At 40.6% G+C, this 24,407-nt stretch overlaps 1 protein-coding gene across 5 annotated transcripts in view; it reads right to left on the bottom strand.

Moving 5' to 3' along the window:
- Nucleotides 1-18,205: 18,205 nt before the first annotated feature.
- Nucleotides 18,206-24,407, bottom strand: part of LOC125450691 (ephrin type-A receptor 5-like) — a 313,119-nt gene continuing 306,917 nt past the window's right edge. For 4 of the 5 annotated variants that reach the window (XM_059643652.1, XM_059643658.1, XM_059643664.1 and 1 more), the window contains one exon: nt 18,206-22,723. In XM_059643652.1, coding sequence (XP_059499635.1) covers nt 22,618-22,723 — 106 coding nt within the window. In that variant the 3' untranslated portion in view covers nt 18,206-22,617. The remainder of the gene's footprint in view (nt 22,724-24,407) is intronic. The other variant, XM_059643659.1, reaches the window with a different exon arrangement.

Genomic DNA, 24,407 nt, shown 5'->3' with positions numbered 1-24,407 from the left:
GATCTTGCCACAAGCAACGAGTGTCCGTATGGTTGGTTAGGGCTTCTAATTTCAGCTAGTACTGCAACTTGGCATCTCTAATGGCTTTGCAGAGGTCATATCTGGATTTTCTGTATAGGCCTGTGTTATCCTACTTGAATGCTACATGCATCGCCTTCAGTAGGCAATGGGTTTCCTGTATCATCCAAGGTTTCCAGTTGGGAAACCTCTGATTAGAATCTTTAGCATGCAGTCCTCTCCTCACTTGCTAGTGAAATCCATGACAGTGATGGTGTAATCATCTGTTTTTCATTGAGTACTTCAATACAGTCCAGTCCACTAATTCTAAGCTTAAATTTATGGAGGTGTGGAGCTGTACAGCATGGAAACAGGCCTTTCAGCCCGAATCATCAATGCCAACTAGATATCCTAAATTAATCTACTCCTATTTTCCAGCGTCTGGCCCATATCCCTCTAAACCTTTCCAATTGTGGGCACTCCCTGGGATATATACTCCTGCATGCATAGCCAACCAAACAGTAGGCAGTGATGGGGGTCTAGGGGTACTAAGATGTCAGAGTGGTCCAAGGAATGATGCTGCAGGGAAATCTCTCCTCTCTATAGCCTCAACAGCCACAACACAGACAGGGACAAGCACAGAAATGGTGAAACTCAAGGAATTATGAAATATTATCATTATTTACATATTAAATATTAAAGTAATTTCTAAATAAACAGTGGACATAACAGGGTATTGTAAACAAACTGTTTAGATCAGATTTAACTGTTAACAAACTATGTATAAGTTTTCTAGCCATCACCCAACATGGCATTGATACAGAGTCCTTAGGTTTAATGCTAGAAAAGCACAGTAGGTGGCAGTCTGCTCGAACCAAGTATAGAAAGCATCCCCTTCCCTGCTCTGTAGATGGGGTGAGGGGAACATGTTTTACAATGCAGCCCATTGCCATGGAGGTTTAGTCATGTGACCCTGAAGGTGTTTGGGTTTGGACAGTGATGCGTCAAGGGCCTTTTAAACAGAGACAAGTTGACTCTCCTCAGCTGGAACTTGTAACAGCAGGAATAACAGACCAGTTCCTGTGTGCAAACTCTCGGTGGGGGGGGGGGGGGGGGGGGGGGGCTACCTGTCTGTCTGACCCATACTTTTGTGGCTCTGCCCTGTCCTCTTGTGAGGCCCTTACACCAGGCTCAAGGCTCCCAATCCCACTCTCCTCCCACCTTTAGTCCTTGGGAACAATGGAGTGTAGTGTTGTTGCTCCTCCAGCAGACCCTGAGGGCGTTGGGCCTGTTTTTCCATCGCAACTACCAATATGCAAGGCAGTTCCATTACTTGCAGCTCTATGACAGAGCCTGGGTGGTAACAGGCAGTGAATGAGTGGACTGGCTGCAATGCTGTAACATCTGAGTGATGACGGACATTGAACTGATGCTGTGGCTGTATTGCTCCGGCTTCTCAGCAATGATGGTCAGTGCCTTCTGTCACCCTGCCTGACACTGCTGCTCTTGTCTGTGCATCTGCGGGATCTCCCTCATCACCGAGAACACAGGGCCTTTTCCTGCCAGGGACTCAGCAGATACTTCGTCTCCGTCAGTGCTCTGACCTGCCAATGCCCTGGGCTGTTTCTCCCAGAGATATAGGTGTGTGTGAGCTCAGTGAGTGACTTACTCAAAGCCCAGTGAAATTTCATCATCTGTACTGCTAGGGGCAGTCAGGAAGTGATGCAGACTCTGGTCTCAACAATGATCTAGGAATGTCAAGGAACTCTCCTCCCCGTCGGAGACAGTCTGTTCCTTGAGAGGATGTCATAGAATTGTAGAAACCCTTGACTGTAGAAAGACACCATTCGGCTCATTGAGTCCTCACCAATCCTCCAAAGAGCATGCTACCCAGACACAGGCCCCCACACTTATCCCTGGAGCCCCTCATTTACCATGGCTAATCCACATTGTCTGCACGTACTGTACGCTATGGGCACTGTAGCACGGCCAATCTTCCTAACCTGCACATCGGTGGATTGTGGGAGGAACCGGGGGTGGTGAGGTTGGGGGGGGGGGGGGGTGGTGGGGGGGGTGTTGCGGGGAATCCCATATATACACAGGGAGAACATGAAAACTCCACACAAACTCGCCCGAGAGTGGAATTGAGCTCAGGGCCCTGGCGTAGGGAAGTCAGCAGTGCAAACTACTGTGCTGCCCGAAGTAATGTATCCAATATTAGAGGCAGAACGTGCCTGATCCAATAGTTAGTTGTGGTATTTGACTCCTGGTTAATGTGACCGTTGTGAGTGTTAATTACTCAGGTGTCGGGACATGGATGTCTCAACATTCCCACAGCAACAATTTCCTACCTTGATGCATATCCTTTCTTCAAATGGGATAAGGACACTCTGCCCTGTTATGGGATGTCTTCTCCTAGCACAGCTTTTTGGGTTGGTGCATAGAGGGGAGAATGGGCTGAGGTGTACTGAGGGAGAGAGGAGGGCACAGATGATCAGCGACATGGGATGAAACGGGGGTCACCCATGTGGGTGAGGGAAGGTGCTGTAACAGAGGGAGTGTGAGAGGCCACAGGTAAATGTGAGAGAGCAGACAGCAGTGCATTGGGCTTCCCTTGGCCCAGAGCAAAGAAGCTTATTGACCTCCATCCTGCACTGCTACCCTGTCGTCCTCCCCTCGAGATGGCACAGGTCTAAGTGACGATCTCTGATGAAGCTGTCATGGCCTGGTGTGGTGGCCTCCTCTGCCTGTCCTCTGTGAAGGGAACTCTTATCAACTCCCCCACCCATCTGCAAGGAGCACCACCTCAGAGAAACATGGGGCCAGCCTCACCCCTTACTGCCTTCTCTCCTGGCACCCTAAACAGCTAAGAAGCACAACTTGTAAAATGGAAACGTTCTTGTAGGTACACAGCAGGCTTTGAAAGATGGCGCCACCACCTGGGAGATCCTGGTCTTACAGAGGAGTCTTCTTGAATGATGGGTTACTCCATGAAATGAACAGCGCATTTTAACATAAGGAGGAGATAGGGCATGATTCTCACTAAGAAAACTCACTTGACCTCACGGCAAGAATTTCTCCATCAAATCTGATCAAAAAATGATAAGATTCGGCTCACAGCATTCCTCATTTCCCAAACCTGCCAGTTGACATGCTGTAGTAAATTTATGTGTATAGATGTTAAGTAGAGACAAGAATGGCCTTAGATCCAGATTTCCCCAAATGGCATTTAAAACTTTTGGGAAAGATACCAAAAGATTTAAGGTATCTGTACAATGCAATGTTGTAACTGGTGGCAGTTGGCAATTGCTTTTAAAAACTCCTGGGGGACACCAAAAAAAAGAGCAATTTTACTCAGGAAAATAGCATCCTAAGAAATTCCTTTCAGTTCAAAATGATCTCCTTCAGGCTTTGTAATGACCATAAAGTACATTGCATGATGTTGCAATCACCTGTTTAATATATCTCAGTACAAGCTCAATGTTTACGGAAAAAGAGAAATATAATGGGTTGGTTGCTGGGAGTTGGGGAAGTATTAACCATTAGAGTGTCAATCACAGTGCTGCTGTAGAATAAAGATTTGATTTTGCATCAATATGAAAAGTACCTGCTTGCTGGACTTCCATTATTTTCTATTGATTGCTTTCCTTTGAAAGGATCTTTGAATCTATTGCATTCATCTGGTTATTACCAACTTTCATTCACAGGTCTGACAATTTCCATTGCAATCACTAGGCATCTCACATTGAATTTGTGGAACAGGAATAGTAGCAGCAATTTAAAGGCACACAGCCTTCCTGAAATAGTGATGCTTCATTTCTCTACTGTAAATTGTGGCAGAATCTGTAGTGACAATAACAAGGTCAGCCAGGTGGACATCATTGAATATGAGTTTCCCGATTGGGGCTGTTAATCCGGTCTGATTAGGGAGCCCTGGCTGACAGATATAAACAGGAGTGTCAGAGGTTCTGTTCACTCTGAGAGCTGACTCTGAGGAAACGGGACGAGTGTGAAGTATTAGGCACATGTAAATAAATGTTGATCTGAGGACGGGATGCTGGCCTCTGTGGAGTTATTTCAGAATCCACCATTGTTTGACTTGACACAATTTCACATGACACCAATGGCACACACCTCTAAAGTTTTGTCAACTTTTCATCGGTTTCCAAAAGGAGATGGCGACTTTTCCCCAGCTCATACATGCAGGGAGAAAGCTTAGGGCGAATTGGATTCCTTCTTCTCTAGTGTCTTTTCAACCCAAAAATGCGCCAGTAGCGAATAAATCAGAGGGCAGCTCTAACTCCTGAAAAGTTTTCCATCAATCTACAATCTGAAAAACATGGACTGAATTTGGGTAACTATGTAATAGTACTTTTAAACACATTGGTGGAATGTTTGTGAGATAATATTCTCACGTTAATGTTAGAATTCCTTCCGTTGGCCCGTAGGTTTTGGCTTCAAATCAAAACAGAAACAGCGTGTAATGTCAATCCACTGAAGCTGATCCCAATGAATTACATGCAGTTACAAATTCCAACCCAAAACCAGCCTGCCTCAAATCCACCCACTTCTTCTTTAAAAGTAGGTGGGGTGAAAGGAAAATTATCAACGCACATTGTGGAGATGGGGGAGGACGGCTCATTTAAATATGTAAGAGACGGTGTATCTCTTCTCTTGCTTTAACACTAGCTTTGGTACACCCAAGGGAAGTGAACCTGGCATGTGGAAGAGGGAAGTTTAATATCGTTGTGTGTCAATCAGGAAGAGTAGGGGTGTTTCTCTCACCCTCCCTAAACTGAGCTATATCACTGCCCACAATCGAACGTGCCTAGTCAGCAGATACCCTCTCAATGATTGAATCTGCCATGATCAAAGCCCCTTCTATTACCTTCACCCACAGCCCTGAGGATCTTTGGCAACATCATCTCAGCCCATAGGTTCTCTCTGATCACGAGGATCAACTCAGCTCACCATCTGTGACCAGCAGTAAGGAATCTTCCTGCTAGTGGGTTATAGCCTCTCTTGCAATTTTACTTTCAGATAGGAAACCAAGCCTGCACATTAGATTTTAATCTCTCTTAAGACTGCTGACATCACCCCCTCTCTTAAAAAAATTAATATAGCCATCGACCTCAGCCCTCTTTGAAAGCTATTGTTCTGTTTCCAAACTGCCTTTCCTCTCAAAAGCCCTTGTTGTCTCCTAACTGTGGTCCTATCAGTCCCGGAACTCTAGGTTTAAATCCTCTAATCAGGTTTCAGCTCTTGCTGCAGTACCTAAGTGGTCGTCATCGAAGTCACAAATGAAAACCTACATGTTCATGACAAATGCAAACTGTCCTGACTTTTAATTCTCAAGCTATCTGCAACCTTTGACACAGATCACCACACCTCCCTCCTCTAATGATTTTCCATTATCATCCAGCTAGGTGGAACTGGCCCTACCTCATTCCATTCATTTATATATCTATCGCCAGCAAATCATTTCAAACGCCTCCTCTTCCTGCTCCTGAATGTTACATCTGGTGTCCCCTAAGTATCTATCCTCACCCCCACCCATCCTTCTATTTCTCATGGTAGACTGTCGCACAGCAACATCATAGAAAAGGTACAACATTAGTTTCCCAATGTACACTGACAATACCCAGCTTTAACTCATTATTGCATCTCTTGACTCCTGAAATATTACCATCAGACTGCCCAACCAACATCAAGTACTGGATGAGCAGAATTTTTTTCCAAATAACTCTTAGAAAGAGTTTTCAGTCCCCACTCCTACCTTTTGATCCCCAAGCTCCTGACTCCAGCCTTCTCCCTGTCAAGAATTCAGAAGTAAGCTAGTTTGTTCACAAACTTTTTGCCATATCTGATCCTGGTAGGTGTTTCTAATCTCACATTTACAAAATTACTCAGCTCATTTTCACTTCCATAATATTATTCCATTTGCTTTGTATCTGAGTCTGTCCGCAGATGAAATCATCATTCATGTCTTAAGTACCTCTTCATCATACTAATGTGATCGTGACTTGTGTCCCACATTCTACCCTGTGTAAAAACAAGGCCATCCAAAAGTCTGCAGTCTGTGTCTTAACTCACAGCGAGTCCCTTTTTGTTATCACTGCAGTGCTCACTGACTTAGATTGGCTACTAGTAAAGCCACATCTTGATTTTAAAATTCTCAATGCTTTTGAGCTCTTCTATGGCGTCATATTTTCTGGTACCCTCCCGCTTCCCACTCAGTGATATATGTATGCTTATCTCATTCTGGTCTTTTGAACATCCTTGATCCTAAACACCACACCATCGGCTGAAATGCCTTAAGTTGCCTCAGCCTTAAAATGACTCAACACAGGCAAGTGTCCTCAGACCAAGTTCCCCTTTATTTATTTGTGGAGAGTCCTTGACACTGATCCAGCTCCCTCAGAGCCAGCTCTTAGAGTGAACAGGATGTCAGACACTCCCTATGTCAAGTTCATCATAACTGCTACAAATTGCAACTACTACTAACATCATACGATATTTGTGATTGTTCCCTTTTTCCAAGTGATTCCAATTTTACCGACAGCTCCTTGATGCCACATTTAGTCGAATGATGTCAAGGGCTGTCACTCTCACCTCACCCCTGGAATTCTGCATTTTTGTCCAAGTTTGAGTCAAGGCTGTAATGAGGTCTGGATGTGAATGCCCCTGGCGGAATTCAAACGAGGTGTCACTGAACAGGTTATTCTTCAGTGAGTGTCTTTTGATGGCACTGTTAAAAACGCCTTCCATCACTTTGCTGATGATCAAGAGTAGATCAATATAATTTGTTTCGCTTTTTATGTACAGGTTGAACCTGGGCAATTTTGCACATTGTTGGGCAGCTACCAGTGTTGTAACTGTACTGGAACATCTTGGCTAGGGGTGCAGCAAGTTCTGGAGCTCAAATATTCAGTATTATTGCTAGAATCTTGTCAGGGCCTATAGCCTTTGCAGTATTCAGTGTCCCCAACTGTTTCCTGATATCATGTGGAGTGAATTGAATTGAAGACTGTGATGTTGAGGACCACTGGAGGAGTCTGAGGTGAATCATTTACATGGCATTTCTGGCTGAAGATCACTGCACATGTTTCAGCCTTATCTTTTGCTCTGATATATTGGACTTTTTCATCATGGAGAACAGGGATATTTGTGGACCCTCCTCCTCCAGTAAGATGTTTAATTGGCCACCACCATGCACTCCTGGGTTAGGCAGGATTACAGAGTTTAGGTCTGATTCATTGGTTATGGGATTGCTTAGCTTTGCCTATCACTTGCTGCTAATGCTGTTTGGCATGCAAGTAGTCCTGGTTAGTTACTTGACCAGGTTAGCACCTCATTTTGAGGTACAGGGAAAGCTCTTCCTGCCATACCCTCCTGCTTCTTCATTGAACCATTAACTAATATTGCTGAGAGCCGACAATCTGATCATTAATTCTCCTGTCCTTCATGAGAGTTTGCAGTGCTGAAATTGGCTGACTCAGTAACTATGTTACAAAGTTGCTATAATCTTTCTTAACCTGTCCCCTCACCAGGAGCTTGGTGACCGACAGATAAAACCACCACCAGTCAACTCTTTCTGTTGAGAAAGCAGCCTATGGGTGGTTTTTAGTTCGGAGGCTTGTACGTAGTGCACGGATGTTCAAACAAACCAGGAATAGCAAAGTAAAGCAACATATTTTCTTTATTCACATAAGCATATTAAAAATTCAAATGGGGCAACCATATAAATTACAATGATTTAACCAAAAATATCCATATAACCATTGGTAACAAAGTGTAGAGCTGGATGAACACAGCAGGCCAAGCAGCATCTTAGGAGCTCAAAAGCTGACATTTCAGGCCTAGACCCTTCATTGACCCGAAACGTCAGCTTTTGTGCTCCTAAGATGCTGCTTCGCCTGCTGTGTTCATCCAGCTCTACACTTTGTTATCTCGGATTCTCCAGCATCTGCAATCCCCATTATCTCTGATACAAATAACTATTGGTATGCGTTACAGACACATTTGAACGATCAATTTCAAAGAAACATAGGGCAAAATAGAAAAATAATTCAGAGGAAAACAAGGCAGATAATGACCATAAATAAAAATATTTGGCAGGAACAATCCAAACAAATCTCGAAGGAAATACAATTTGAAAGAACAACAATTGAACAATTCCACAAATTATTTCAAACATAACAAATTGCCTACTTCACATGGAAAATATAAACATTTCAGAACATGCATCAATATATATTTTTCTGTACGTTATCACCTGCAATTGTGCCAAACATGATTCAGGATATCTTCATGGGTTTCAGGCAGGCAACTGAAACAATTTATTGTGCTACAGTCTTCTCTTGACTTCTAAGGATAGGCAGTTAATGAGATAACCATTGATCAGAAGCTGAGCTGTCTTGCCATATAAATACCATGGTTGCAGAACAGATCAGATGCAAGGAATTAAGTAACAAGTAACTCATCTACTGACTCCCCAAAATTTGAGCACCATCTACAAATCAGGCATGTGATGGAATACAAGCAGCAGTTGTTGGAAAAGTTCAACAGGTCTGGCAATTCTGAGGAAGGGTCACTGGATCTGAAACATTAACTCTGATTTTTTCTTCACAGATGCTGAGCTTTTCCAGCAACTTCTGTTTTTGCTCCTGATTTACAGTATCCACAGTGCTTTTGGTTTTTATGTGATGGAATACACTCTACTTCCCTGGATGTGTGCAGCTCCAAAAACGCCCACAAAGCTCAGCACCATCCAAGATGAAGCAACCCATTTGATTGGCACCCCATCCAACAGCTTCAATGCACACAGTGGCACCAGTGGGTACCATCGACAAGATGCATTGCAGTAACTCATGGCTCATTCAACAGTCACCATCAGACGCACAACTTCTACCACCCAGAGGGGAAAAAAGTCATAGAAATAGGGAAAAGCACTTGCAAGTTTCGCTCCAAGTGGCACTCTATCCTGACTTGAATTATATCATTTTCACTGGGTCAATATCCTGGAACTTTCTTCATAACAGCACAGTGACTGTCTTTGAATTAAGTGGACCTCAGCAATTCAAGAAGGTAGCTCACAACCATTACCATCTCAAGGGAGATTGGCACGAATGTTGGGTCAGCCAGCAATACCAACGTCTGTTGCACAATTCTTTGAAACAAAACTCTTTTTAGGAAAGCTTTCTCATCACCTGAACACAAGTGAATCACAGAATCCTTACAGTGTGGAAGCAGGCCATTCGGCCCATTGAGTCCTTGCCGACTCTCTGAAGAGCATCCCATCCACACCCACCCCCCTACCCCATAACTCTGCATTCTCCATGGCTAATCCACCTAGCCTGATACTATGGGCAAGTTAGCATGGCCAATCCACCTAAGTTTACAATGATGTGAAGCATTTTGTTTCTGGTCTTGTTCACCATCTATCCGAACATGAGAAATAGCCTCAAAGCTCAGCTGAGTTAGCTATCAGCTGGCCCTTGCTACGAGAATGCCATCTCTGTAAGGTTTCAAGTTTTTGCTCTGGGTCTTCATGTGGGTGATCAGGCAATTTATGGTCCAAAGAGTTTTGGGCATATCAGCCTTGTTCCATGGGGTAGTTGTGTCCAGAGTGCAAAATCTGATCCTTTTGTTTCATCTCCAAATGCTGATCCATTTCAAAATAAGACATAATGTCTCAAAGCATAACATATTGTGTTGGACAACTCGGTGTCATTCCGTATGATCAGAAACAAGGTCCTTCAAGTCATTAAAATCAATAACGTTGCACTTCAGGGAGAGCTTTCTGATGCCTTTGAAGCATTTTTTTTTCTGTCTTCCTATGTGGAATGTGGTCTTGAATATTGCAGCCATTATCCTACAATTGAATCTGCAAATCATGCACCTGCTTAACAAAGTGTTGCTGTGTGCTATGTGTTGCATCCACACAGCAAGTTTTGAACAGGGAAGTGTGCAACTGACCCTCCAGCAACAGAGGTGATAGTGACGAAGGGCACAACAAAAGAGCTCAAGTAGCTGTCCTGAGACCTCCAGCAATGGGTGGCAATGTTGAGAGAGGGCTATCAGTGAAGTTCAATGGGCTCCTCCAGGAATAAAATGTATCTTTGCGGAAAGGAGGGATTATGGGAAGGTGCTGACAACGAAGGATTCTTCAACCCAATTTAAAGCATAGGGTTTATTACATGTAAGTAATGTGAATACCCCCTTGTTTTAACGTAATTTCCTTTATGTTTGTAATGACCTGATACAAGTAGAATAAAGAATCCCTGTTTCATTATTTTTGGGCCATCAATGTTCAAATCTCAAGACCATTAAAGAAACTTTAAATGTATTTTTTTACAAGTACAATCATGCTAATTGAAACATTTTTGAAAGTTTTATGTCTTTTGTAGATGGCTCCATATAAGTCATCCATTGAACTTGCGGAAAACTATTCAAAAATCCAATAATGGGTCAATTTATATTCTGATTACTTCTTTATTCTCTTGTGAGATGTGGACATCACTGATATAACTATGACAGCTTTTGTTGCCCATTCGTAATAACTGTTAGAAAGTGAACTATTGGTGCAGGATGTTACCTTTCCTGTCAGTCATTATGTGTTGGCATGACATCCTGTGTTAGCATGTCTTATTCTCAGAGGACAATAAGGTGATCTCTCATTAGAGAGAAACAGAGAGAGAGAGAGAGAGAGAGAACTGGTAATTTTTTTAACCTAAATGTCACCACCACTCAGGCAAGCGTTGAGGTTGAGAAGGCAGGGCCTCACGGTGACTGGAGTCAGATGTAGTGGCATTACAATTGAGTAATGGTAACTACAAAGACATAAGGGAACAGTTGGCCAGATTAGATTAGAAGGGGAGCCAATCAGGGACGACAGTGGACCAACATGGCAGGAGTTTCAGGGTGACTCAAGAGGCACAGCAGATATCTATCCCAAGGAAGAGAAACGATACTAAGCAGAGGATGAGAACACTCTGATTGATAATGGAAGTCAAGGACAGCATGATAGCAAAAGAAAAAGCATTCAATGTGATGAAGATTAGTGAGAAGCCAGAGGATTAAAAACCCTTTAAAAACTAGCAGAGGATAATAAAAAAAAACATAATTGAACAGAGGATGAAATATGAAGGTAAGTTAGCCAGTAATGTAAAATAAGATGGCAAGTTTTTTTTAAGATATCTAAAAGGTTAGAGAAAGGTAAGAGTGGACATTGGACGACTGGAAAATGAAGCTGGAGAAGTAGCAATGAGGAACAAAGTAGCGGTGAAGGAACGGAGCAGATATCTGTTGGAAGACAATGCCAGAACTTCAAGACAGACAGTGAGCAGAGGTGAGTGGCCATCACTCAGGAGAAAGTGGATAAATCACCACTACATCCTTGAGTTCTGAAGTGGATAGCTGAGGAGATTGAAAAGGCATTTTTGGTGGTGATCTTTCAGGAGTCACTGGAGTTGGAAAGGGTGTTAGAGGACTGGAAAATGACTAATTTAACACTCACTGTTAAGAGAGAGAGTCAATAGGCATGAAATGATATGCATGTTAGCCTGACCTCAGTTGTCAGTCAGATTTTAGAGACCATTATTAAGAATGAGATTGCAGCCTACTTGCAATTGTAAGGGCAGTGTGGAGTGGACAAGGGAGTCACAGAGAGAGTGGTCCCTCTGGAAGGCAGACAAGGGTGGGGTTGGAAAAATGTCTTTAGTGGTGGGGTTGGATTGTAGATGGCGGAAGTGTCAGAGGATGATGTGTTGTATCTGGAGGTTGGTGGGGTGGTATGTGAGGACTAGGGGGATTCTCTTTTAGCGATTATTGTGAGGGCAGAGTGTGAGGGATGAGGTGCGGGAAATCCAGGAGACACGGTCGAGGGCGTTCTTGACCACTGCGGGGTGGGGAAGTTGCGGTCCTTGAGGAACGAGGACATATGGGATGTGCGGGAGTGGAATGCCTCATCCTGGGAGCAGATGCGGTGGAGGCAAAGAAATTGGGAATAGGGGATGGAATTTTTGCAGAAAGGTGGCTGGGAGGTGGTGTATTCCAGGTGGCTGTGGGAGTCAGTGGGCCTGAAATGGACATCGGTTTGTAGGTGGTTGCCTGAGATTGCAACTGCTTTGTCAGGAATGAATATTGCTCTCCAAATTTGAAAGTTATTCTTGGTGAAAAATGTCAGCAGAAGAACTATTTGAGCAGCAGATTGTTTCAATTCTGTGTTATCATGTGAGAGAGCTTGGAAATTGGTTGTGTAAATTGTTTCAAAACTCTGGAATTGCTTCTCTGAAGCAATTTGTTAAAAGAAAAATGCAAGTAATGATTTGAAGAGACTTTACAAGATAAATCGGCCATTCACCCATTTGATGATTGTGACTGGTACAAAGCAATTGACCCCCTGGACAAAATTTCAAAATAATAGAGAAAGTGACCAAAGATGCAGATCCTAGTAGCTGGCTTATTTCCACAAATACAGAATCTTCAAAGCTATCAGCAAAAGCATCAAGGCAATTTTATTTTTTGTTGGTAACTATTTTGGATTCTTTATCATTTCAAAAGTTTGAAGAAGACTACATTCAGAATTTTTATTGTAAATTAGTGTTCTGAGGTATCAAGTTGAAATCCAGTGGAATGGAGCACTCCACTTGTGTCAGTTGTGAAATTGAATAGAGTCGAAATTTTATCGAAATTTATTGTGACGGTACCTTTAGATGAAGAACGCAGTGAAAATTTTATAAGTTGCCTTACCAAAGCACCCACATTAATGTTGGAAGCCCTAGATTTTTTTTCCAAAGTAAAATTAAGACATCTAACCTGTAATAGGCTGGGTGTACGTCCATGCTCTGTGCTGCAGTTAACAATAAAACTGAAAAGTTTGGTTGGTTATTTTATGGCTTAAAAGTCATTACTATAGGCTGTTTTCTTCTTTGTTATTGGCATGTGGACAAGACTATTATTTCTTCAATACTTGTTACCTGGAGAGGTCATGGTGACCCTTATCCCTTGTATAGATGCTGCTGTCATGATGGCGCTAGGAAGGAAAACTCTTGGAAATGTTATCTGACTTAAAATATGTGATTATAAAGTAGAATTTAGAAAACTTGATAAACTTGGGAGCAATAATATGGCTTCTCTGTTTGCTGTCACAGAATAAAAACAATTTGCATTTATTCACCCCTTTCAAAGACATAAAAGGTTGCAAGGTACTTCAAGGCATCTGGTTAAACAAAATTTGACTTTGAACTTTCGACACAGATATGGGGACAGATGACCAAAGCGCACAATATGATGGATGCCATCTTTAATATGAAAACCAAACTTCTTCGCCACAAGGACTTTGCGGTGGCCACTCCCAGCCTGTGGGACAGGTCTGGCAATATTAGAAAAAGCCTCCAAATGTTAGTTATGAGAACTTTGCAAGTTGACTGAGTTTGATATGCTGTACTCATTTCCAGTGCCTAGGTCAATGCAGATGTTTCACCATTTCATTCCCTTTTGACTTTGTAATTGTTTAATACTCTCTGTATGGCTTGCCAGACCATTTCAGAGGGCACTGTAAGAGCCAGCTACATTGTTGTGGGTCTCGAATAAGGAAGAGTAGAAGATTCCACTGGAGTGACATGGTTAGGTGGGTAGTGAGGGGCGATGGCCTAGTGATATTATCACCGGATTAATAGAAGCGCAGGTAATGTTCTGGGGGCCAGGGTTCAAATGCTGCCACAGAGATGGTGGAATTTGAATTCAATAAATATAAAAAGTTTGAACTTGAGTTTAATGATTACCATGAATACATTGCCAACTGTTAGCGAAACTCATCTGGTTCACTCATGGCCATTAGGGAAGGAAACTGCTATCCTTACCTCATCTGGCCTACATGGGACTCCAACCCCACAGCAATGACTCTTGACTCTTTGACAATGATACTTTGACTCCTAACTGCCCTCTGGGGTTGGAAATAACTGCTATCTTAGCCAGCAATGCCCTCATCCCAGAATTAATTCTAAAATCAATTTTCATGATTATTATTACTGACACTAGCTTTTAATTCCAGATTTATTATTTATCAATAATAAATTATTTCACCCATGTTGATGAATACATGTCCCTATTAGAAGCTCTGCACTACCACTCATCCTTCTAACCTCCTCAGCACAGGCAGGGCCCTCAACTGCTCTTTGTGAGGGGAGAGTGTGTGTCTTTTTGGCGGTCTCGAAAATGTACTTCATTTGTAAATTCCAGACCTGTCAAAAGTTGACGAAATGGTTTCTAACTTTTGCCCTCATTTATTGACATTAATGGTATGCACAAGGTGTAAAACATCTTAATTTCTCCGCAACAAAATTAGATCTGACCACCTGGCAGATGCATAAATGCCAGGCATACTTAGTACAATAAGTTTATGACTAATGTGGGGATATGCATTCTTCAATGTTTAATTTGAATTGGCAAAGCTTCCAGAATTTGCACACACATCATAAAAATTACCCATGAAGGGTGTTGTGAGAATTGTAATATTTTCCCCGGAAGACAAACTGGATTGTATTTTAAATAACGGAAACGTGTATTTCTTGATTATTGACATGGGGTGATGAGATGCAGTGCAGTTTGTGAACCATTTAACTATTAGATTGCTTGTCTTACAGTAGTAAATAAATGGAGGCTCATAAAATAAATGCTGATATAAAAATTTATTTTTTTATGAAAATATAAATTTTAATATCTTACACTACAAAAACATGTACACAAACAAAATACAGACAGTGTCAGGATACTGTGTTAAAATAAATAAAACACACTAAGGTTGTTATTAAGTTTTCAACATGTCATAAACAACTTAAAGCAAAATATCAGCCTAATAGCATTAATGTGTGATTTTGTTTTGTTACTCAGTAAATGTAAGCTCCAAATGCTGCTGTTTGGATTATTAGCCATCTACTGTAAGTTGTTTGCTATGTGAGAAATGGAACATCATTCCCCATAGGTTGTCTCAGCTTACACATTACCTAGAAAAGAATCCCATACAAGTTCCTATGTGCTTCCAAATAGTATAGTATCATGGACTATTAGCACAGCTTAAAATTATGATAGCATTAGAAATTGTTTTACAATCTTGAAACAATTTAATGAAAAATTACAAAGAAGCGCACAGTTGAACCTCTTCATTAAAATGAGGCTTTTCAGAACACCATCCTGATTTTTATCATATGATTGTAGTTGTCTACTCATGAAGGTAAGTCACATACAAAGTGGTAGCACCATCTTAACCATCTCCTTCAGCACTTTGATAACAAGCTGCCTTTAGTTGTTCTCACTACTGTATTAATAGCTCCTATGGTATTTTCAATACTTCTGCCCCTTTTCCCATATTACTTTGCTCACAATTGTAACATGTAACAGACGATATGGTCAATGTTATGTACCTATCAATACTTTCCACTTACTCCTGTTTTGGATCATGTAGAGCTCAGAAAGCAATTGCTGTTGGAGACATAGCAACATGACAGGACAGCAACAATGTATTGAAATGTCTTTGTAGTTTTGCCAACAAATATAAGGAGAGCTGTACAAAGCTCACATAATTGCGGATTGATTTAAACTGCCAAAATCACTAATTGGCTGATACTTAACTCAGGATCTGCAGATTTAACATTCCATTACCATAATTTTAATTGTTTTTTTTAAAATTTAGCCTATTTTTCAAATCAACCACTTTAGAGATGTCATTACACACCTCTGGAGCATGTTGGACTTGAACCTGGTCTGGAGAAAGGACACTACCAGTGTGCCACAAGACGGCACCTCTATTAGCCTAACGATTAGCCTCCATCACTATTTTTAGGTGCCTGCCATTAAGTGATTACATGTCTCCTGGTGCTCATTGAAGTGTCCGACGTAATGTCAAAATCAAAGTCTTAGAATTGATCACATCTATGCAATCCTTGATCAGTTTCACTGGTAATTTTTGGTGCACACAGTGAGAATATGGAGGAAGATGTTTTAATTTACTTTGAACCAGCAGGATCTGGAGAGCTTCAATGGGAATCAGAAAAATAATGTGAGCCACAGTCAGCCCAGAACTTGATCACAGTTTCCCGTCTGTGCCCCCTTGCCCATCATACAAGGATTGTAACCCATCCCAAATGTTTCTTGCTGCTGGCTTCACCACTCATTTGGCACCGGATGTCGCACCAATCGAGATCTGCTGAGTTGTATCTGGGTGTACAAATGGTGCCCTTAACTTTCCAATTCTACTCAGTTGTCTTTCAAATGACTCCGGCCTCTTTAGCTGCTGGAACCAGGTTGGTTGCAATCCCATTTCACTGACCTTCTGAAATGTAAAAGTCACCCATCTTGGAGTGATTATCACTTGTTTCTGAATTTAAAATGTGACGTTCATTGGAACAGATTGATAATAAACAGTTTCGCATGATGTGTAATCTCGCAAAACCCCTCTACCTATTTTTGATCATAAAACTCACCTCCAAAGCTGGGTAAGATTACAGCAAAGAAGACACAGTTTCAAAATAAAACTGAAAGTAACAATGTAATTTTGGATATATTTGGCACCGTAAAATAAAAAGAGAAACACAGCAACTATTTTTCATACGGAGGGCCAGTGTTATCCTTTTATATTCAATTTAGTCTAAAACTAATCTAAATAAGACTCCTCAGCTTTCACTAATTAGATTATTTCCCTTTTAATGTCGGTTTGGAATTCATTAACATCTTGCCCTTTGTTCATAATGATCCCCTAAATGTTTAAATGAATCTGGCTTGTTTCAGTGTATATTAATTGAATGAGTTAATCTGATTTGCAACTCAATGTCTGGACAATATTTTATGCAAATTGCGGGATTAGATTGCCATTTTGAGGAGTTCTGATGTATGAACCTATGACCAAGAGGAAGCTGTTCAAACCTTCAAATCTGTTTTATTTCACAAGTGATCATGACTAATTTGAATCCAAACTCCATCCATCTGCCACCTTGAGTTCACTCTACTTAAGGTCCTTGGTTTGCAAATCTAATGGTTAATTAATCTACCATCAGGAGTTTTTTGTAAGGGACGTTTCTACAATTTTATCCGGTCCTTTGACCTAATAACTCCTCCAGAGGAAAATGTTTCTCTCTCTGTCCACTCCGTCAACTCCTTTGAAACATTTTAAATGCTTCAATCCAGTCAGAACTTAACATTCTATGTTCCTATGAATTGAAATCTAGTTCATGGAGTAATTCCTCATAATATAACACTGGTGTCATTTTGGTGAGTCAGTGCTGGACTCCGACAGCCGAATATGTTCCTTGACAGGTATGGTGTTGAGGATGACACACAATATTCTTGATGTGGCCTAACCATAGCTATAGCATAATTCCTAACCATTACATTATAGTGATCTAAATATGAAATTTTAGCCTTAGTCATTTTGATTATTTCTCATTTCTGACTGCCATCACCTTATAGTAATTAGTAACCTTCATCAAATTAATCTTTTTATACAGCTTTTCCAAGTTTTATGTCATTTAAAAAAGTTGATTCAACTTTAATCATATATAAATGACATCACATCTACTTGTGTTGAGGTCCTGATGCCATATTTCCCCACTTAATATTTCATATAAATATTCATAATTTTGTTTTTATTTACATTTCTTAGTATACCACCAATTTTTGTGCCAATGGCAAACATGAAGCTTTTCATTGTTATCCTTTCCACTTACAAAAAAGATGATCTGAGGTCTTGACTCAGATTGTTGTGAGTCAGCATGAGCAACTTCTTTAAATTTTAGCAAATATCCACTATTCTAACTCCCTGCCTTCTGTTGCCTATTTGATTTTTCTGATCAGGGCAATCATTTTCCTTCAAATCCACAAGTATCATTTTGAGTGAATAGGCTCTTATTTGGGAATTTTTCTAAAGCTTACAGAATATCCATGCAAACTAAACCTGTAGATATTTCCCAATCTATTACATGAGTTACTTACTCAAAATACTCAATCAATCTGTCCTTAATTATGGCGTACAATAACATTCCCTGGAGAGATGTTTGTCCGGCAGGCCTGTGTTTTCCTGGATAACAAAGTTTGGAGCTGGATGAACACAACGGGCCAAGCAGCATCTTAGGAGCACAAAAGGTGACATTTCGGGCCGAGGTTCTAGGCCCGAAATGTCAGCTTTTGTGCTCCTAACATGCTGCTTGGCCCGTTGTGTTCATCCAGCTCCAAACTTTATTATCTCAGATTCTACAGCATCTGCAGTTCCCATTATCTCTGTATTTTCCTGGGCTCAGTTGCTTGCCATTTTTGAATTCTAGGGTTACATTAACATTTTCCAATCTTAAGGGACAACCACTGAGTCAAGAGCACCTTGCCAACACTTTACGCAGTCTTCCAATTTCCTCATTTACTCCTTTTACACCCTGGGAAGGGAACTATACGTCCAGTGGGAAACTTTTATTTGTTTGTTCTTTGAGGTAATATCTCTGGCCAGAATTAATTGCTAATATCTAATAGCCCTTGAGAAGGTAGTGTTGAGCTGCCTCCTTGAACTCTTGCTATCTAGGGACACCTTATTAGGGAGTCCCAGGATGTTGACCTAATGACTATGAACAAAAGATGAAAAAGTTCAAATTCAGGAGTGAGATATGCAGGGAAGCTTACAGTTGTTGGTGTTTCCATTAAACTGCTGCCCTTTTAGAGATGGTAGAAATTTGAGTTGAAAGGTGATGTCTAAGAAGCCTTGGAGATTTGCTGCAGTGCACGTTATAGATGGCTAGTGGACATCAATGATAAAGGGACTTGAAGTTGAAGGTGGTGGATGGCTACCAATCAAGCAAGCTGACTTGTCCTGGATGATGATGAGCCACTTGAGCGTTGTTGAATTTTCATTCATCCAGGCAAGTGAAGAGTATTCCATCAGACTCCTGACTAGTGCCTTATAGTGAATTCCTAGCTCCCGAACTGTTCTTGTAGCCACAGTTTTTATATGCGAGTTTAGAATCCTGTCAGTAGTAATCCCCAGATGTTGATAGTGAAATGTTTCAGTGATGGTAGCATCATCAAAAGTCAAGGAATGATGGTTAGATCCTCTTCCTTTGGAGGTGATCATATCCTGGTACCTGTGATGTATAAATGTTATTTGCTACTTGTGAACCCAAGCCTGGAGGTTGTCTAGGTCTTTTTACATGTACTTATGGGCTGCTTCAGTAACTTAGAAATGTCAAATGTTATTGAACATTGTGCAATCATGAATGAAGCTGCAATGAAGCAGCTAAAGATAATGGGGACTGGGATCTATCCAGAGTAGTCCTGCAATGATGTCCTGGGAATGATTGATCTCCAATAACCACAAACATCTTCCTTTGTGTTCGATGACTCCAACCAGAAGGGGTTTACCCCAAATCTCGTTGACTATTGTTTTGTTAAGGCTCCATAATGCCACACTTGGTCGAATTCTGCTTTGAGGTCGAGGGCACACACACTCAGCTTGCTTTTGGAGTTTTCAGTTCTTTTCCCATGTTTGTACTGAGGTTGTAATGAAGTCAGAAACACAAATTTGTTGTCAGTGAGCAGGCTGTCACTCAGTGAGATAATAAAATGTGAGGCTGGATGAACACAGCAGGCCAAGCAGCATCTCAGGAGCACAAAAGCTGATGTTTCGGCCTAGACCCATCACTCAGTGAGTGCTGTTTACTTCCAATTTTCTCAATGACACTTTCCGTCACTTTGCTGATGATCAACAGTAGGCCAGTGGGATTTGTCCTGCTTTTTGTGTACAATGTTGGACTTGGACAATTTTCCACATTGTCAGGTAGATGCCAATAAAGTAACCACACTCAAACAACTCGGCTAATGGTGCGGCTAGTTCTCAAGCACCAGTTTTCGCTCCTATAACCAGAACATTATGAGGGTTCTTAGACTTTACAGTATCTAGTGTCAGCCATTTCTTGATGTTATTTGCAGTGAACCAAATTGGCTTAAGATTGGGGCAAACACAACACTGGAGAAACTCAGCAGGCCTGGCAGCATCTGTAAAGATTTAAACAGAGTTGAGATTTCAAGGTTGACGTGTCACTTCTTCAGAACTCCAAGTTGTCCACCATCCTTTGTGATTGGATGTGGCAGCACCTTGGAGCTTAGATCCAACTGGTTGGTTCTGGGGACAATTAGTCTAATTTATTGTGTGCTGCTTTCCATCTTTGGGCACACAAGTAGTCCTATGCTTCAGCTTGAGCAGTTTGACATCTCTTTGATTTAAGGTATGCTTGGTGCTGTTCCAGGCATATCCTCCCGCACTCTTCTTAGTATCACCAGCTTCATAGAAATGGTGGAAAGGGGGAAATGCATTAGTAAAATCAGGCTATGGATTATGGTTGAATACATGTCTGACAGTCCTTAGCATCTCATGGATATCCAGTCTTAAGTTGTTTGTTCTGTTCAAAATCCATTCCAATCAACATGATGGCAGTGTTACACAGTAAATGATAATCATCAGCAGGTGATTGACCTTGTGCAATGAAACTTTATGGGATCCACAGTCAATGTTGAAGACTCACGACCAACACCCACCTGACTAGATACCACTGTGTGCCACTTCTAATGCATCTGTCCTGCCAGTGGGCATACATAGGGATGCTAATTATGTGTCTGGAATATTGACTGTAAGGCATGACTCATTATGTTTGAATTTCAAGGTATTGCTTGTCTGGTCAATGGGATAGCTCTCCCAATTTTTGAAAGAGGCCGCCAGATGTTAGTAAAGAGGACACTGCAAATTCAGGCTTGGATTTCTGCTCCCTTGACAATGCTGGCTGGTCCATCTAGTTCTATTATTTTACTTAGACTTTGTAGCAGTTTGATATTTCAATTTCTATGCCATTTAGGAGTCAGCCACATTATGGGTCAGAACCGCGTCAGGTAAGGAGGGCTGATTTCCCTCCTTAACGGTCATTAATGAACCAAATGGGCTTTTTACAACAGTTTTTTTAAAATTCTAAATTCATTAACTGAATTCAAATATCACTATTTGTCATGGTGGGATTTGTACTCACATCCACACAATATTAGTCTGGGTCTCTGGCTTCCTTGTCCAGCAACATTTATCACTATATTGTCCTCTCCCCTATTCTTTCGGATCATTATATTTCTGATACTATTTTCTTGCTTATGTGATATACTAATAAGGCATTAGCTTCACGGAAACATCTTCTCACTAGATTATCTCCATAAAGTGAATGATGAAGTCACTGTATTTGTGTGGTAGATACAGACCAATCTCACCACAGATTAGGTCCCATCTATTCAGCCTCATTCCCCTTTTAACAAAGTAATAAATGTGAATTACTGTGTAATTACTATTAAATTAACTATCACAAGTGTGGATATTCTTTCTTTCATGTTTTAATTGTTATTGGAGATGTAAAAGAAAACTATTTTTACTTTCTGTCTCTAGTTTAATATTTAATTCCTTTTTTTATTTCACTTCTATATGTGATTTGACATTGGATTCACCCAATCAGATACACATTTTTCTTAGTTCTTGCACTTTTAGTTTAACAATCTTTCAGTGTGATTGATTAAGGACAGTTGCTCACTCTGTTTACTCAAGTCCCAAATGCACTGTTTCCTTCAATGTAATCTTATCAGCTTGCAAGGGCAAATCCAATTTATGGTGCTGTTAGATTATTCCCCACCGAAAACTGTGCCCATAAAGCTATAAAGCAATGTTCACCAGCGCCAGTTAAGAACTATAGTAAAACATCTCTCAATATCGCACACTGACAGTACAAAAAGCAGGGCCTTCGAATCAAAAGTTTAAGAAAGTGTCACTCACTTTAGTCAAATGAAAGAGTTAGTTTTGTTATATAGAGAAAATTCTGTACCCTGCAGTAGCAAACTGTACAGTATATACACGTGAATATTCAAATATTATCAGAACAAAGTAAATATGTACGTTTTCAAATAACATGTTTCATTATGCGCTAACATTTTTAATTAATAAATACGTACTGATCAAGACTGAGTCAAGCAAAGACTTTATACACTACGTTCTATAACTTATTAAATACAGCATATTATAACTGCACTTATAATTTACAAAACATCTTACTACTAAGTAGTAAACTTAATATTGCTGTTCAATACACAACTGTCATTCATTAAGACATGATACAGGAAACTTACACAAAGTATTATGAATCTACTGGCATTTTTCGATTGAATTGAAACTGTCGAGAAAGTCAGGTGCTCCCAAGAGGGAATTAGAGTCTTCCATTGCAGGACAAAGAAAGGTGCCAATACCATCTTACAGAGAAGGAATATGTATGCCAAGGTATTCAGTGTTGCTTGATGTGAAAGTAAATGGATGAACTTTACCCCTTATTGAACTTGTCTCCATTCTCTGTATTCCAGTGATGATGATGATTCCAAGGTTTAAGGATTTAGCGAATTCAAATACTGGAACAGTAAGGTGAGCATTAATTGCATTCTGTTGTTCCAGATATTCATTCCCCCCGCCCCCTCCCCAACTTATGCACCGAGGAATAAATACAAGTCCCAAAACAGAAAAAAATAAAAGTGCTGAATGGCTAGTGACAGCTCAAGCGATTTGGAATAGAGTCACACAGGCATCACGCCATTCATAAACTGGACTCGCAGCTCCTGAATACTGTTCATGATCTTCTTTTGGTGGCCAGCAAGACCCACACCAATTCTCTTCAAATCTCTGTGGGAATACAATGTAGCAATTTTTCAAATAAAGAGTACCAAGGCTTTCCTGTCACCACCTAAAATGCATAATGTAAAGAAAACGATGGAAATCTACGTACATCGATTATGCTTGAAAACTCTGTATGTCCAAGAGCAAAGTATCAAACCCACCGTTTCTTTTGTAAATAGTTGATGGAAACTGGACTGCTTCCTCTTCATAAGTTGTAAAATTTATTGGTAATTTATTAGAAAGCTCAACAAAGGTAAATGCTTTGCCTCTTTTTGGTTGCAGTAGCTTACAAACTCTTCCCTGTTCAGCGATAATTGTGCACACTGGTACAGTCCAACAGCTGGGAGCTCTTGATATGAAGCAGTGTCAGTGGCTGGTGGAATGGAGTGTATTAATAGGGACTGAGGGTTAAATGGGATGGGAGAATTCTTTATTTGTTCGATCCTGCCAGCAGTTGTGCGGCGCTGGAGAAATCAAAGTCAGAGTGCATAAACAGCAGCTTGACTCACTGTAACATGTCCCCACCACTTTGTTGATACCAGTCAGATGAACAGAGGAAACTTGTCAAATTGCTTTACAACTGCAGACATTGAATTGATCTCAAAAGAATAATCATAATTCACACTAGCAGGTTAGCTTAGAGGAAAATTTCAACCCTTTGATGAAATTGATGCTAAATAATAAAAGACTGGACACAGATGTATAATGATACACGATCTACAGAGAGTGAACAGTACCACATTCCCAAATGCCACTTGGAAAGTCGGTGGAAAGGCAAGAAATCAGGAAAAAATAAATAAAAAGTGGGTGAATCTGAATAAAAGTATTCATTCTGCATTTTTTTACAGTCGTGGGAACAAATAATCTGGAAACAGAAATCACAGAAACTTATTTTTTTCAATAATAAGTACTCATGTTTATTTTAAAGCTATAGTTACATATTCACAGAATCCACACTGTAAGTCTGTAAACTGAATAGTAAGGCAAAGATAATAAGTGGTAGTATTAACGGGATAATAATATGAAAAGTGCAAATTATCAGATACTAGAAATCTGAGAATATAAAGGGAAAGTGCTGGAAATACTCAGCATTTGTGGAGGGAAACAGTTAATGTTTCAAGTCAATACTGAACTTCATTGAAACTGAAGGAAGATAAAAATGTAGTAGGTTTTAAGGAAGTGAAAATGGAGAGCATGTGCATGGCAACAGATATTGTCCAACAAGTGATTCTGTAGTGCAGAAGTCAAGGGATGTGGAAATGGATATAGTAAAGAAACAAAAAAAAAGTGTCCAGATGAGGTCTGACTAAATACATTGCAGTCATTGCAAAGAAAGTTGAAACACTAAAAAAAATTCATTGGTATCCAGTCATTCACTCCACCTCTAAACATATCTCATTCCTCACTTCTGATCAAGGCCCATTGTAAGCTGAAACATTAACTTTGTTTCTTTCCATGCACAAACTACAAAGGATCATTGATACATTGATCTTCACTATCTTAAGCCTAAAATATGGAAGGAATACTGAATCATCAGCTTGAGCTTGCACAATTTGTGAAAATGAGCTCTCCTCTCATTGGGGCATGAGCTACAAGGCCCCATGCAGCACCCTGAACAGCTAGTTTGAGTGTGGACATAAAGTGATTCAATCCATATGTGGGCCATGATGGAAAGCAAAGTGAGTATTTT

The sequence above is a fragment of the Stegostoma tigrinum genome, chromosome 3 (assembly GCF_030684315.1).
Source record: "Stegostoma tigrinum isolate sSteTig4 chromosome 3, sSteTig4.hap1, whole genome shotgun sequence".
Classification (NCBI taxonomy): Eukaryota; Metazoa; Chordata; class Chondrichthyes; order Orectolobiformes; family Stegostomatidae; genus Stegostoma; species Stegostoma tigrinum.
The sequence above is the reverse complement of the archived record's forward strand: the minus strand, read 5'-3'. Positions and strand labels throughout refer to the sequence as shown.